This window comes from Chenopodium album, chromosome 20 (assembly GCF_948465745.1).
Source record: "Chenopodium album chromosome 20, dcCheAlbu1.1, whole genome shotgun sequence".
In the NCBI taxonomy this organism is placed as follows: domain Eukaryota; kingdom Viridiplantae; phylum Streptophyta; class Magnoliopsida; order Caryophyllales; family Amaranthaceae; genus Chenopodium; species Chenopodium album.
Genome location: NC_137853.1, coordinates 11,545,901 through 11,562,254, shown reverse-complemented (window position 1 = coordinate 11,562,254; position 16,354 = coordinate 11,545,901). Strand labels below are relative to the sequence as shown.

Here is a 16,354-nt window from a genome sequence, read left to right as displayed (position 1 = left end):
GACACTTTTTTAAAAAAATATTATTACTTTTCTTATTTAAAGTAGTGAAATTACCGTACATGGCATGGATTCTTATATAGTTTAAGGTAATAAATGAGCCAAACCTTGCTCAATTTAGTACAAGCAACCCGTCAAAAAAAAAAATTGGTACAAGCAGCTTCGCTCGACAAATACTGCATACACATAAAAGGCATGCAAAATATTTACGAAGCACAATTAACACTAGCCAGTAGCCAGACGCCCAGACCAAGATTATACAAATTTTGATGCTGGACAATTGATCATATTCAAATTACATTGATAGACTATCTACAAGGTTTCTCTTCATAAGGACGACCATCTTCTACTTCGAAAAAAATTCGGTAAATTACAATAAGAAAACCCAACTTTTGTTGCGCAAGGTGAAGAGTAATGTCTAGTGCTAGAAGATCAAAACACAAAACAAAAAAAAATCATTAAACGATGCAACCAGTTCTACTGAAATATACATATGTAACAACCAAAAAATTAGAACTGAAACTGCATATATAGACTGGAATAAGAACTGCCAACTTTTATACAACTCCATGATGCTATCAGATTGAAGAAGTGGTTATGCTGGAACCGGATGGGCAATAAAATCCAGATTAAAGCAACGTGGCTCAAGAATCTGGCAAAAGTTATCACCACAGCTTCTTCATGGACATTCTTGGGAAGTGATTTGAACTAGCATCCTCAACCAAGACTTGGCCACAGTGAGCTGAGTTTTGCCGCAAGTTTTGCAGACTTGTAGTCATCCCGAAGCTGGATAAATCTGAATCGACAATCAATGTGCACAATTAGGAGATAGATAACAACCAACTTCAGATAAGAGAAACATAGACAAAATAAATCTCTGTGAGCTTCTCTTTTTCATTGTATTTAAGGGGCATTCTAGGATTCAAATTTGCAGATTCCAGTATGTTAATGGGCATGCAAGAAATAATATCATGCTGCTTGGACAGTAAAGCAACAAATGCAAGTACAACTAGGTAAGAGAGAGATATATATTCTTTTGTTATTTAAAGAGCCATCGGTAAGAAATGAAAGAAAATTGAGCAAGACAGAAGGTCCAAATTCCAGTGTAATCCCAACCATGACACAAAATATAGAAATGCTAGTACCTTTGTGCATCTTTGCGTATACTTGGGGTCCCCTCAAACAGAGTAGAGAGACTTTCAGGGGCAACAATGAAGACGTTAGCCAAACTGGAGAAAAAAAATTGTTAGCTGTGATCTGTGAAGAATGTCGGATGAAATACTATATGGTTTTAATCTCATGCATCTTACATTCCTAATACTTCAAAATGCTCATCGACAGAAGGAGCATTGAAGCTGCGCACAAATTCTCCATACTCTGTTATGTCACGTTTCAGCCGTAACCCCCCACTGGAAAGTAGAAACAAACAAAGAGAGATAAAAACATGCGTTAATGAAAATTACAAATAACCACAAAATAAAACAGGAAAAAAAAAAAATTAAAAAGGCACTAGAAAACCACTGAATTGCATGTTAATATACTATCGTAATTTCTCTAATAGCAATGAGATCAATAAAAAGGAAAGGAGAACATTCTGACCTAAATGACACGTTGCATTTATAACATCTGGTTAAAGAAAAGACATACAACTGATACAAGTATACGACAAAGCATAAAAAGAAGAAAACAGTTAATTCTTTCTCCTGTAAAGAAGCAGAAATGGTTCACAAGTCAACAAGAAGCAATTGTGGATTCTTAAAATCTACAAACAATATCACCTCCTTGCTAATTTTCTTCTTCCAGCTAACTCCCCTCCCCTACAAACACATAAATAAATTTTTGTAAAAAAAGGACCTTTCTAAACAGTGTCCACGCCTACTCCACGTTACCTTTTTTTTAATGTCTCATTCTGTTTTATAGATACTGAACAGAAGAGAGTACACCTTGGCCTTAATAATTCATAAGAATCATAACTGATGCCCAGCCCCTTGCCACCAACTAGATGCTAACAACTTTTGTTATAAATTACTAATATGTTTTAAGGACTTGCTGCGGTTCTTCCTTGAGCTAATGTTGCAAAAAGAGGGGTTTATTCTGGAGAATTAGTTTAAATAGGAGGTTTTCAAGAGTTAATGGTTCAGCTGGTTTATGTAAGAAGCTCATTTTGTTTTCGTCAATGAGGATGCATGTTAATGGTTCAACTACTTAAGTAAGGTGCCCGTTTAAAATTGTTGGCTATAAAGATGTATGTTTGGCTCAGCTTCTGACTATTGTACAGTTTTGTACTAGAAGTAACCAAGGAGGCAATGTAATGTATTGCCTGTCCTTAAACGCATCTGAAGTCTAGTTTATAGAAATTGTTACTGTTCAGTTAACAGCAAAGACGTCCTTTACAACTTAAGGAGTACACAACAGAATGGTATAAAAGCGAGGAGACAACATATAAAAAAAATAAAGGGAAAAGAAGAAACAAAGATAATACTTTTAAAAAAAAAAAGAAAAAAACTTCTGATTATTTAAGTCGAGGCTTATACACGCCCCCCCGCCAAACACCCCCCCCCCACCCCCCTCCCCTAATTTTTTTTTTTTTTTTTTTTTTTTTTTGAGCTAGTAAATACACAAAATATATTGCACAGATTATGTATATAAAATGTGGTGGCATAATGGCTAAGTATTTATGTTATTAATTACTCCTCCGGCCTCCCCCCCAACACAAAAAAAAAAAAAAAAAAAAAAAAAAAAGAAACATTACTATTTGAAAGGTAAAACAAAATTTAGAATCATCTAGGTCAGAGCTTACTGGCATTATGTTATGCAAAAATCAGTTACTCTGAAGACAAAAAGCTTTCAATCAGAAGAAAATACAAGGGGCTATAAGATGCCATACAAGATATTTTACCTGGGATTAAAAGTGAACTTTTGCCAGTGACTTAGAAGCAACTTATGCAAGCGGTTTCCCTAAAAAAAGGCAACCGTCAAATTTAACAAACAGGTCATATTGAAAATTCTGTTAACAATTTAGTCACTATAGTAATTTCACCAAATAATCCCTCTTTATGATATTCAGTTTATGCATATATCATTTACAGTGTCTTACTGTCAGCTTATGAAAACATATCCAATGAACTGCATTGTATGGATAATCCCTGCCTAATATAACACACCACAATTATAATATGTTAAACACAAATTAAAAATGGTACAAGGTTTTGCAACAGATGCAAAGCAGAATTTATTGTTCCTCTGGTACAACTGTGCAGGATACACATTTTATGCAAAAAGAACAAACCCCCACATAAGATTATAGGGAAGAGAGCAAGCAAAAAGATCCTGAAAAGTCCATTGGTCATACCATTCATTACAGTGGTTTAACTTAATTATCAGGTTTTCATGATTGAAGATTTATTGAATTAGAACATGGAAAAGAGAGAAATGAAATGATGCACTACGTGCACTTGAGCACAAAAGAGTGAAAGACCAATAGGCAAATCCGCAAACCACATGCCAAAAATGAAACGTGGTGGAGAAGAATCAGAAATGATAAATCCAGTTCTTTCCAGGATTCTTATGAAACACACAATAGTACGCCAACATTATTTAAAATAAAAAAGAAAAAAGAAAAAAAAAAAGGTTATATGTTTTTGTACCAATTCCGTAAGAAACGCCTGCTTGTTGAGACCCTCTAAAGCGGTGAAAGCAGACTCCAGGACACGTGAAAGATATGTAACAACTCTGCAGGAGTGAAATAATGACATAAAGAACATCATTTATGCATTAGCTTCAATTTCCAACATAGCATCTAAGATTCTTTTATAAAAAAAGTTTAGTCGTAAAATTTAAAAAGCATAAGTTAAGCCCTTCTTCAAGACCTAAAAGAAATCACACCACTCTATTCAGAGCTAGAAAAAAGATACAATCAACAGTTGGGAAACTTGAAATGCACTTGTAGATTTGTAAATTGTAATTGATATACTTTAGATCTGGTTCTGGTCAAAAACAACAGAAGCAACCAAAAAATATGAAATAAGTACCTAGTACATGCACTAGTAGGCCTATGATCAGGGACGATCCCATCTTCAGGAGAACGGTAATCAGTTGCTTTTTGCTCAGCTGACAACAATCTTTCCACCTGCACGTGGGAAAGATATGAATTACTAATCCTACCAGATAAAATACCATGAAATAGAGATATTAGTCACAGTAAAATCAAAGTCTAGCTGAAATTTGGCAAACCAGCAAAATAACCCACATTGACCTACAAAACATGTATAGAGCTGAATCTAACAAGATGCCCTAAGTTTGAAAATAGGAATTTAATCAAGAATCAGGTACCAGACCTCAGCCATCACAGTGTCAATGCATTGTTGTAGGCCTTTATGAGCTGCAGATTCTGCCTTAGACATTGCTGTGGCCATCTCTTCACATGATGCAGCATGTGCTCCATCAACAGGAAGTAAAAGCCGAGATATCGAATTGGCAAAATACTGGAGAGAAAAATGGTGCTTGAGTAATGCTTTATAAGGAAACAAGGCAACAGTATAACCTAAGTTGACATACTTGCTGGACTAAAGCCACACTACTGGCACAACGTTGTACAGCAACCATGAAAGATCTGAAACTGCTTTCACCAGCAGCAGCAGCTGCCTCTGCCTATACAAAAAACAATCGACGTCAATTATGTCAAGCAATGGGGATGCCTAAAACAAAACATGTTCTTTCAAGTGTTGACGTCATAATCTACCAATTGCAGATAAAAAGTACAGTGTTTTCCTTATTATATATTGTAATTACTCAGTGGACAAGGTATGAAATAATTACAGCGGAAGCAGCAGCGGCGGCAACTCTTCTGCTGATATTTGTCCCCAGAACAAATCTTTCCCGCAAAGCTGCAGCCTCTGTCAAGCCTTCCCTAGCCCGTTCAAGGCCTTCAGTTAAGTATTGACTGACCTGAGCATCACAAGGAGCCATGAAAAATAAGTCATCATATTTTAGTAACCAAAGAAAATGCCACATAGCAAACAACAACCCACTTACTTGGTCCAAAAGACAGGTGAACACCGCTCTTACATTTGCTGCGAGGATAGAAGGCTGTATAAAGATTAAAAAAAAAAAAAAAAAAAAAAAAAACAGTTAAAATAATTTAACAACCATCAACAATTTCCCACATAATTCAACGACTACTAGTATATCTAGGACTAATTAATTAATAATCATAATTCAAAAACTAAATGCAGATAGCAGGAGATTCAACTATAATCTGAATCACCTCCTAGAATGTAGCATGTTCTGCTACATGGAATGGGTACAGGAACATAATTCAACACCAAACTTTGTTAAACTAGATACTGAATCAGTGTACCATACCACAAACCAATACAAACTAGTTCATGGTTCCGTGGGTGATGAGTGAATTAGATAACACTGTTTCAAACTATGCAGGCTCTGATCACAAGTCCTTGAATTAATAAAAATACTAGCAGGAAAAGCATTCTATAATTCTTGAGTAACTTCGAACATCACGATACACATTTAAGCCATATTTTTTTCTCAGCTTTTAAGGCACTCTGGAAAGCAGATATAGTAACTCATGGACCTTAGACTCTTAGAGGATACTTGCTTTTGGGCATAGTCCATAGTGGACAGTGCTCTAGTAAAGTAACCACCTTAAGTCAACATATGTATGACATCCTCTGTTCTACATTAATAATGACACTAAAAAAGATGCACATAAATATTAGACCAGTGAGAGGTTGGTAAAGCATAACCAGAAAATATTACCACTCCAAGATCAGATAGCCCATAATACATCGAAATTCATGAGAGTTTAATATTTCAACTAGACAATGGATGCCGAGGATACTGGCTTACCATAAAGTAACAAAGTCTGCACATAAATGCCTTCAAGAATACACAGATAAATACATCGACTTGTGGTAAGAAACCAACAACGCTTATAAATAAGTATTACCTGCGAAGAAAATAAATTGCACCTGGATACAGCTTCCTCATTCCAGCGCACAAATTCTGTGACCACAGCAACAGATATTTGTTGGTGGTTAGATGCTATAGAGGCTCCTTTAGATCGTCCAATACTTCCAGTTCCACCACCTAATTCGGCAAGACTTTCAGCACGCAATTCTTCCATCTATATGGTACAATATACATCATGCAAAACCAATTATTACAGCATTACTAAAGCAGTATAGTCTGTTATTATTCTAGATACAAAGAAAAAAAGGTTGCACAAGATCCAACCTTTGCTTGGTATAATTGTTTAAGAGAGGCCTGTTCATGTTCTGGGTATTCGTCTTTATGTGCAGAAAATAGAGATTCCGTCAGACCTGAACACAGACAAAGATAAATCAGCTGTCACCTACAGACTAAAGAATGTTTAGAAGGTTTCAAGGCTTCTGTGAAAGCTTGGTTTGATTCAACAAGTAAGCCCTTTAGCAGGTCTCAGGAAAATGACGAAACTTGCTAGCGCCTTAACCTATAACAAAATTACAAGGCCCAAGCACTTTAATATGTGACATATGAGCATTACAAGGAGTACTGTAATATAAGAAACTCATTGATTAGCAGCAATTACTTATATTTGGTGCCTTATTAGTCATTAGATGATACCATATAATAGATATTGTGGACATACATGACCACATACAAATCCCTTGCAAAATATAAGTTTTTTATGGCACAGAGCTTAGCGAGATAGAAGAATTTGTAATGGACTGATTTTTCTGGGTTAATATTTCTGATTTAAAAATGCAAGTAAATAATGGTTAAAGCTTGAATATTGATTGAAAATGGCAAAAGGTTTACAAAAGGATAGGTTAATAGCTTTAGGCTATCACTCTCAAATGGCTTTAGGACTCTCTAAGGTTTCCCTTCAATACAAATTTCTGCCTACCTTTTCCTCTCCTCCCTCTCTCTATATAAACTAAACATTAAAGCTAAGGACTCTAACCTAATATTCCTAGAATACCCATACTACCCCTTCTTAGGTTAGTCTATTACAGAATTCTAGACAGAGAGTAGTGAGGAACTAGAAAAGACTGGTAATAAGAAAATAGGAAAGTTTTGTCATCTATGAGGATCCTCAGCTAGCCACTATCCATGACAACATAAACTTAAGGAAAAAAAAAAAAAAAAAAAACACACACACAAAAACAAAATTAAAAAATAATAATAATAAAAAATGAAGATCAAGAGCATTACCCTCGACATCCAAGTCTCCACAGCCCACTGCACGAAGGTCCCTAGCAAGTTCTTGTGTTTTCTCATATGCCATGGCTAACATTCTGAGGTACTGCACCAAAAGTGGGAAAAGAATGATGAGTACCCCTATACAAAACAGCAATAAAAGAGACTCTAGGGATTTTGAATCACAAGTTAGTAAGTTACCACTAAGAGTCCACCCTCCTCCATCGGAGGTGGATGGTTAAGAGATGGCTTCCGCAACAGCTTGTCTAAAAGGGATGTGACTCTTTGTTCCAAAACTCTCTGCAACAAGTTACAGGAACAATCAACAAAGGGGCTTAACAGCACATGCAGTTCTCATATACTTATCTGACTGTTAAACAATACTAATAAGTTTCAGATTTCTGGAAATAATGACAGTGGGAGAATCAGAGAACAGAAAAGGAGAGTTTGAGGAAGGTAACTCCTACACAATTACCTACATATTAAAAAAAGAAAGAAAGCATAGATACCTGAACAAGGATTGCCATAACTTCATTTGGTGAAGGAAAAACAGCCATTATTGTGGCAGATTCTTTTCTCACAGTATCTGTCACAGATTTTCAATTAAAAGAAATTGAGGGCACAAAAACTTTCCCATATCTTAGATTAGAATCAAGCTTCCACTATTATTCTTGGAACATCAGGAAAAGCTTCTGGTTACTTTTTTCCGATCCTCTTTATTTTCTCCTACGTTATACATATGATATTTACATTAAAGTGCATCAGGAATGAAAACTAACCTGCAATTTCCTTGTACAGTGAAGAAAGACCACGAGCAACATTACTAGGATTGGCTTGTGATCCTTGATCACCCAGAACCAATCTGCTGTCTGCACTCATGATCTCCACATCAATAAACATTGGGCGTGTAGCCACATAGTGTTGCATGGCACTGCTACCCCGGTTAAACTGCTCAAAAAATGATAAAGTCAATGACATGGAAAATGATAAAATCAAATCAAATGCAAACCAAACTGAACATCAAATGAGCTACAATAAGACAGAATTAATGCAATCTCTCTAGAACAACAATAAAAAGTTTAGAACATCAAGTACAGGTCACTAATGCAGTCTATCTCCCCTAAGCTTTGTTCTCTTTACCTAATTCTTATTAATTACGCAGAATTTCTTATTCTTGTCAAATCAGACCATGTCAGATTTTCTTAATTCCGTTTGCTTATTGCCATAGACCTTTAATTTTGAATTTGTAAAAATAATGAAAATTAGATATTTGAAAAATACACATCAACATGAATCTAACAAGATCCCGCTTCATAAAGTCATTCTTATACATTAACTAAAACCAAGCCCACCAAGGTCAAAGTCAAATTAGACAATTAGATCAGGCTAGAAAAACTCATATTACATCAGAGCAGACTTAAAATAAAATTCAGACGAGAATACCATAATTTCAGGTGAAGAGAACAAAGCCTAAGTTGTGAGAGTGTAACATACGAGATTGTGACCAATGATAGTAGCGAAAGCGCTTAGCTAAACGGCTAAATGGCAGTACAATCTTAGAAGAGGTGAGAGATTATAGAGACATGGAGGGTCATATAAACAGAGAGACTAAGACTAATAGGCGTAATAGCTAAACAATGGCAGAAGATACAAGACTTGGCCTATATAAAGGAAGGAACAAATGTTAAAAAGTAAACTGTTTATAAACTAGTATATGTGGAGCAGATTTAAAGGAAGAGGAAATATATTTTGGTTCATTACAAAATATTGAAGATAAATGTCAAGTATTCCAGAAATTTAATGCTCTCCCAAAGCTAATTAAGCAAAGCTAAAATAATCTTCACAATTTTTCTCATAATCACTGTCTTCCTACCCTCCTCTTTTTATAGACTTCCTGATTCCTCTTTCCCTCCAAAGTTTATTTTCCGCCTTTTCCTCAAGCTTCCCAACTGATTTTTTGTGCAATTACAATCAGACCCCTCCCTGTCGTTGGCTACTTGGCTCATTACATTAAACTCCATGACCCCTGCTCAAGGTTTGAAGAAAACACCTTCAGGGGAAACCCAGAGTAAAAAGGTTAGGGTAAAAAGAAACCAAAACTGGGCTTGCATGTGTTGGACAAAAATAATCACCGGCCAAGAATACATACTTAGTTATGCAAAAGAGTTCTTAAAGGATATTTATTCTCATAAATAACTGTTACTTGTTCTCTATATGAACTAATATAATTAAAAACATGTCAATATGCCACAAATTACAGAAAGCCTATACAGCCTAGCAACACTAGGACTGCTTACATCCCATCCTCTCTGAAACAATAAGAGTGAATTGCAGTGCATTGCTGCTGTTAATCATCACGAAATACCATCAGATGCAGAAAAGACCACTGGTGGTCTTCATGGTAAAACAAATTTTCAGGAAACAACAGAACTCAAATTTGAAAAGCTGTCTACCAATGTTGCTTGCAGAGATAATGGGAAAACCAAAAGCCCAGATATGTACAAAACAGAAATATGCTATTAAACATTAGCGATTATAAAATAAGACCAACTTATTATAACTACAGGTGTCAATGCTCCAGAATAAAGCCGTAAACAATGAGTACATAATGCCTAACTATAATAAGTAAGCCACATCATCTTATAGTACATTAGTAGTTCTATACGGGGTGAAACACACACACACACACACACACAGCATGACATCGAAATGATATTCACAATAAGGGAAAGTAGAGTGTACAAGCACTCTCAAAGCCAATCCTTGTAGAGAAAGTGTGGTGGAACAGAAAAGATACAAAGTAAAGAAATCAATCAGAAATAGGAAAAATTGATTTTAATAATCCAACCTTTAAGCGACTAATTAATTATAATCCAATCTTTAACCTTTTACCCCTGTTGACTTCTAGTAATCCCAATAGGACATAACCCTATGGTAAGTTAAATGTTTCACGTGTCGCTTTCTAATTTGTCGAAGTATATATTTTATTTTTATATTAATCATTAGAAATTCATACTCCTTCAACAATTACTCACCACCTCCCCAGCCTCCATTGCCAACTAGACAACCTACCTTCCACTGTTGGCAAGCGCGGACTACCTCCCTCCCCAATGCCAAGATTGCCAATAAGCTCTTTTTACACCCCCTCCCACCACTCGCAAGTTCTCTCTCCTCCCCATCCACCAACACCTTCTCTCCATATCCTCCACCAAGAAACCACCACGATCAATCCCACCAAACCCTACCCACCCACTAGAAAGCCTACCCACCACCTTTCAAAACCAAACCTCACACTAGAAAACCTAGCCCCACCGGCGCTTAACCCTCATCTGTAGCTTCAAAACCCTTCAATGATGCTTCCCTACAGCTCCCCTTTGCTCATTTGCGGTAGGGTTTTCGAGGAGTGAGAATAGAGCCTACCCACACCCTAAAAAACCCAGCTCCGCCAACGCTATCTCTCCACATCCTGACTCTAGCTCTCCTCCCTCGCTAGAAAAATCGACAATGAAGGTCGAATCATGTGTGGATCGATATATTCCGCATCATGGTTATGTGGTCATTTCACATCACAAAGATTATTTGTAACAGTGGTGACATGGTGTTGAAGGTGGGTTAGGCGTTGGTTGTGGACTGTGAAAGGGAGGAAGAGGAGTGTAAATAGACGTGGTCAAAAGGGTTGACGGCCAAACGGTGTTACTGGTGGTCGTAATGTGTTGACAATTAAATTAAAATGAAAAGAAAAAAAAAATTAAATATGACCCATTCTTCCTGTTAACAGTAAATTGGGAAAAATGGGAGCAAATATGTGCAAAAGGTTGAATAATTAAAAAAAATAAATAAATAAACAAAAAGTTGGATTATTAGAATAAATTTTTCTTAAGAAATTAAAGAACCAAAAAATAAAAAATAAAAAATAAAATAAAATAAAACAAACGGATTAAAAGCAAAAGAAGAGATACAAAGTAACGAGACCAATCAGAGAGAGAGAGAGAGCAACAACAACAAATCCTTAGTCCCAAAATGATTCGGGGTTGGCTAACATGAATTGTCATAAGGAGTCGTACAAGAAAAATGGAACAAGAAAAGTGAAAAGATAAGTTAAAGAAGCTAAAAACAAAAACAAAAAAAAGAATGTGAAAGGAGGTGAGAAAGTGAAAGTAGAAGTGGAAGAAAACGAGGGAAAGCATAGGGAGCAAGATAATGGGGACGGAGTTAAGCGAAAACCCCCCAAACAACAGAGGATATATAATACCTCATGAGCGTTTATGATGAATTGTTTGAAATTTGGATTTTGAAATTCTTTAGTCAGGCGATACCCCAGACTTCAAGCCGCTTGATCCCATAAAGTAACCAAGAGAGACTCGCGACCACAAATCCTATCAATCTTCTCCCACATAATTGGGAGGGATAGGAGGCATTGCCCACAATTGAATGCCCCTTATGCCTTCCAAATTTCGTACATGGTGTAAATGACATCCACGAGTATACATTCAATGGATCCAATGAAACCAATAAAGTATTCGTAGATGACAACCCAAAAAACAATGCTCCCTTGTCTCATCATTAAAAAGACAAAATGTACACGTGAGCAGATAAAGTATTGTGTGGTCTTTGAGCCTCCAAATTATCACCAGTATTGAGGTTTGAGGATCCCCAAACTACTAACCTAGGCAAAAGCTTTCACACGCTTTGAAATTTAAGCCTGGAGAAAAGTCAGAAGAGGGAAAAAATTACAAATTGGCAATACTTGAAGGTGGTTGTAAAAGGAACCATGAGTAAAGAATTCCACCAACACTCCTGAGGGTCCATTCTAAAATAAAAATCCAAGGAAGGTTATCACCATTCATACAAAGTCGTTTTCCAGAGAATCACCTTTCACTAAATCAAATTAAGAAACTCATTGAAATTTTCCTAGTAGTACATACTTTTTTTAATGAGACTTGATAAGACCGTAGCTAAAATAGCAAGAGGCACGAACTGTGAAATTCCTCAAGACACCTTAGAAATGATTTCCCTCTAGCTTCTCTAAAGCATTTTGCAGTATGCTGCTTTAAGGTGAAAAAGATTGCAGCATAATGTTCTCCATTCAGGTCAGATATATGTTTATGCTTCTTGCAGCTCAAAATCTAAAAGCATATCTACTTTTTAGCAATCAGGTCTCAGGATCCACAGTAAGGGTGTAGGCACACTTCGACAAGGGACATATTATAAATGAGAGGCACTGCCCCAGAATTTTTAAGCAATCTCAGGGAGCTTGAAGAGAAATTCATGGATAGAGCACCTTATTTCAGGAATTTGGGTTCAACTCACAATGTATCAAGGAAGTTCATCAAGAAAAGTGGCCAGGAGAGGTGCCTGAACATAGTCCATTAGATGCACAAGGACTGGTAGTCTGGAGCATGGAACAGGAAAAATTGTGTGTTCCAAAACAAGCTAAATTAATCTTAGCAGAAACAACTATCCAAGTGTATATTATGCCGTGTCAACTAGCTCTCTAGATAATTTTACACTAACAATTAAATCCAGTTGGCTTCTTCAGCTGGGCTAAAGCCAGAAATAAAATGAACCAGGAAGTAATAAAAAGATCTGCTTGATCGACAAGTTTTACAGAATAAAAGTGCACCAGCTTGCAACCCAGGAAAGAAAAAGGAAGATCAGGATAAATTTGTAATTACCAACATTTCTATCTACGGAAGATCTACCATTACTATTTCCCTTGGTTTTATAATAAAATGTAGGGAATAAACTACACCTAGAACAAGAAGGCTTTTCTGCTACATCCATCCCTTGAATGAAGCTAATAGGAGATCCTGAATCAAGGACCAAAATTGGGCAAATGGAGCCTCTACGAGATGTACTAATCAGATCATTATATCTACGTAAGTTCAAATCTCGGTCCCAGCTGGCATAAGGCCAATGAAGAAGGCATTTGTTTGTTGACTATACTATCATGAATCATGAGCCCAAGCCATGCAGCTATGTAAGTAATCGCAATCTTAAGATACCCATGAAGCATGAAGATTAATTGACAGATTATGGCAATACGAAAATGCTGTGACAATGTGGAGATGACCAAAAATATTATAAACATAAGCACTGGCCCATCTAATGTCCTAGGACCAAGGTACTAAATCATCTTTCGAGAAGGAAAAAAAAAATTACTACTGTTGAAATCAAGAGAAATGATCAAAATGTTATCATATCAAGCACAGTAATTACTCATCTAGATGATATACTTGCATTTATGTGATGATAGATAACATACTATATCATGTGAACAAGGTAAACCACATGAAAGCTTTTTGGAAAGGCAATTAAGAAGATGATACCTGGGACAATATTTTAGCACATTCTGCCATGGTTGACAGTTCCCTTCTCTGTGATGCAGCATCAAATCTTTGTAATAATCTATTCTCCAATTCTAAAGAAAAAACATACAAGTAAAATATTTGCAATACAAAATACATTTCAAAGTTATATAACAATTTTAAATGATTCCATGGTCTTAAAATAGCTCCACACCTCTTCTCAGTTCTTTTTTTTTTTTTTTTTTTTTTTTTTTTGAAACAAACCTCTTCTCTGTTTATAAGCAAGAAAGATATGAAAGTTATTACTTAAATTTGCTGCTGTCAAGTTCTCAGAAAAGACTAGGTGGTGTTTTAAATGATTCATCAATGAAATGTATTCAATAAAACCTGAATTTTTTCAATTTTTTGTGGATAACATCAGTGACTAAACTACTAAAGCAGAATGCCTAAAGCAGAATAACAAACTAACCATTGCAGTACTCCTGGAGATTAGCAACAGCAACTTCTAATCCTCTACTGGCAGTGGCGTTTCCTGTGGCCGTCTGTACTCCTATCCCCTGTCTTCCTATATCTTCTTCAGCAAATTGCCCTGTAAATATAAATGGGTGTTTAAAGATTCAACATGAATAGAAAATAGAATACACAGATGTGACAATCCTCTGTTTTATTAGCAATCAACACATGAATAGAGAATATAAATTATAAGAAAATAACATTATAAGCTCAACTTTATGGATTAATGTGACATCTTACGTAGCTTCTGTGCAATTGAAGCTGCCTCAGCAACACGACTGTCATCAGAAAACAGAGGTGAAAGTTCCATAAGATCTCCAGGGGTGCTGTTAAACTCCATCAAATACTGTAAATTTTTTAAAACAAATACAAATTAGGCCTGCGATGACAAACTATCTCAAAAATTCCAGCTTCTAATAATACCTTTATAAGATCTATTGTTTGGCTTGCAGTTTCTCGCTGAGCATCTGCACTCTGGCAATAGAAGATACTACATGGGTTAACATCGGAACAAACCAAAACATATTTGGAAATTTTTAATTAAGAAATAAACACACACCAACACACACAACATCAGCACAAAGTAAATTGGGGATCCAAAATGGACAAAAGGATAACTCTAGAACAAATTCAAATACACTTCCAGCTGATACTTATTACATAAACTTCAAATAAAAAGGCAATTCACCTGCAGATGATCTCCAATTTTAGCTGCAGTCTGTCCAACACTTGAGATTCGAGAATCCAACCTTGCAAAGCTATCAAATAGCCCATCTACACCTTTTTCCAGCTGAAAGCAATAAATAAAAGAGAGATGAACACAAACTTCTAACATTTTCACATGCAAAGCTCCATGGTAGCAAAATCAATAAAATTTAGGAAAAAACAACACACTTCATACATATCATGCTAGAAAAAAGTTAAAGGGATTGGTAGAAGCAGATAATAGCCTCAATTGGTAGTTTCTCATGACACGTGATAAGCACTCATTTAATATGCATAGCATTACTTCACACCGTTATACTTTCTATTACTTTCGAAGGGAAAATTACTAAGCTAGACTAAATTATAAATCCAATCAAACAGAATTAAATTAACATTGCAAAAATGTGATGCAATCAGGCTATTAGCATACAAACCTCGGCAAGTGTTTTTCGATGCTTAGCATCCTGTTGGGAAACCTCCTTTCTAAGACTGCTAAGCCTTGTATCAACCTTCATAACAAATTGCATTTATAAGATAGAAGCTCCAATTAAAACTTAAAAATATCATACTCAAACACAATCACTAATTGATCACCAAAGCATAAAATTAACACCTGCTGCCGGAGATCAATTAACTCCTTGCAAGAATCCTTAAAGAGTGACAAGAGGGCATCAACTTCAGGAAACAAAGGCATGGAGTTGGAGACCCCTTTTGCCGCATCCGTATTTCGAAAATTTCCATTTGACATTGCATCATTGCTACTAAAATTACCATGACCATCGGGCGATTCGCCGTCATCCTCATTATAAGAGGGTAGCAACTCATTTACCAAATTACCAAACAATGCATCAAATGAAAAATCCCCCTACAATTTAAAAAAAATTCCAATAAATTATAACTCAAAACCCTTCTTCCTTCTTCAACATCTAACATCAAAAGGGTGTAAGACAAATTGGCAATGCAATCATTCAAAATAAACTAACTCCCTAAAATTAAGTAAAATTATGAGTTGGGTTTTTCATTATACCTTAAAATCTTCAATGTCCAAAATCAAAGGCCCGTTTCCAGTACCCTCTTTCATCTCTTATTTCTGCATACAAAAATGAATTAATTACATAAACCCAGATGAAAATCAGCAAAATTACGAACAAAGGAGAATTTAATGGTTTTTATTGGTTCAACTGAACCCCCAAATCTGGAAATTTCTACGAGCTTACCAATGTAAAAAAGTGAAGAAAAAAATGTTGAGTTGCAGCAGAAGAGAGAGAAAATACCTAATAGTGAGTAATTCCAAATTCAGATTTGTGGGAGATCCGACGAATTTCTGATCGATTTCGGTCGGAAAAGTTTAAAATAGCCGGAGTAATTTGGTTTGAATGTTCTTATATGTTCGTCAAATTGTGGGCAGGTAATTTTGATGATGAAAGAAATTGGGTGCGATGCGCGCGTGTTAGTCTGCAGTCATAATGTATGCACGGGGTTCGGGAGGTGGTGCAGTGAATAGCACTACACTACAGCTCATGGGATCGAGTCTGGTAAGAGTCTGGTAAGAGTCTTAACAGATGGCAATCGGGTTGGTTCTATTTGGGTCGGACCATGTTTAGGTGATAGCTCATTCGGGTTGGGTCATA

The 16,354-nt window shown here is 36.0% G+C and overlaps 1 protein-coding gene across 1 annotated transcript; it reads right to left on the bottom strand.

Annotated features, from left to right (window-relative positions):
- Window positions 1-230: 230 nt before the first annotated feature.
- On the bottom strand, window positions 231-16,149 carry LOC145596646 (exocyst complex component SEC10b-like). The gene is made up of 25 exons (XM_081652858.1): window positions 15,998-16,149; window positions 15,751-15,813; window positions 15,337-15,588; window positions 15,158-15,232; window positions 14,707-14,808; window positions 14,442-14,492; window positions 14,259-14,364; window positions 13,975-14,094; window positions 13,527-13,618; window positions 7,977-8,145; window positions 7,707-7,783; window positions 7,399-7,497; window positions 7,213-7,303; window positions 6,253-6,338; window positions 5,966-6,142; window positions 5,032-5,085; window positions 4,816-4,944; window positions 4,555-4,647; window positions 4,335-4,481; window positions 4,029-4,126; window positions 3,645-3,729; window positions 2,897-2,955; window positions 1,308-1,406; window positions 1,143-1,226; window positions 231-793 (listed from the first exon to the last, which is right to left on the bottom strand). Exons 2-25 carry the CDS (start codon window positions 15,802-15,804, stop codon window positions 715-717), a joined length of 2,478 nt encoding a protein of 825 aa, XP_081508984.1. The 5' UTR covers window positions 15,805-15,813; window positions 15,998-16,149; the 3' UTR covers window positions 231-714.
- Between the last annotated feature and the right edge of the window lie 205 nt (window positions 16,150-16,354).

Bases quoted from the DNA above. Each gene is read 5' to 3' on its own strand.
- LOC145596646 (XM_081652858.1), bottom strand. From the start codon at position 15,804: ATGAAAGAGGGTACTGGAAACGGGCCTTTGATTTTGGACATTGAAGAT. The intron at 5,086-5,965 runs GTAATACTTATT...ATCTTTATACAG, and splicing joins GCAATTTATTTTCTTCGCAG to CCTTCTATCCTCGCAGCAAA. The intron at 1,227-1,307 runs GTAAGATGCATG...TTTTTTCTCCAG, and splicing joins CATTTTGAAGTATTAGGAAT to TTTGGCTAACGTCTTCATTG.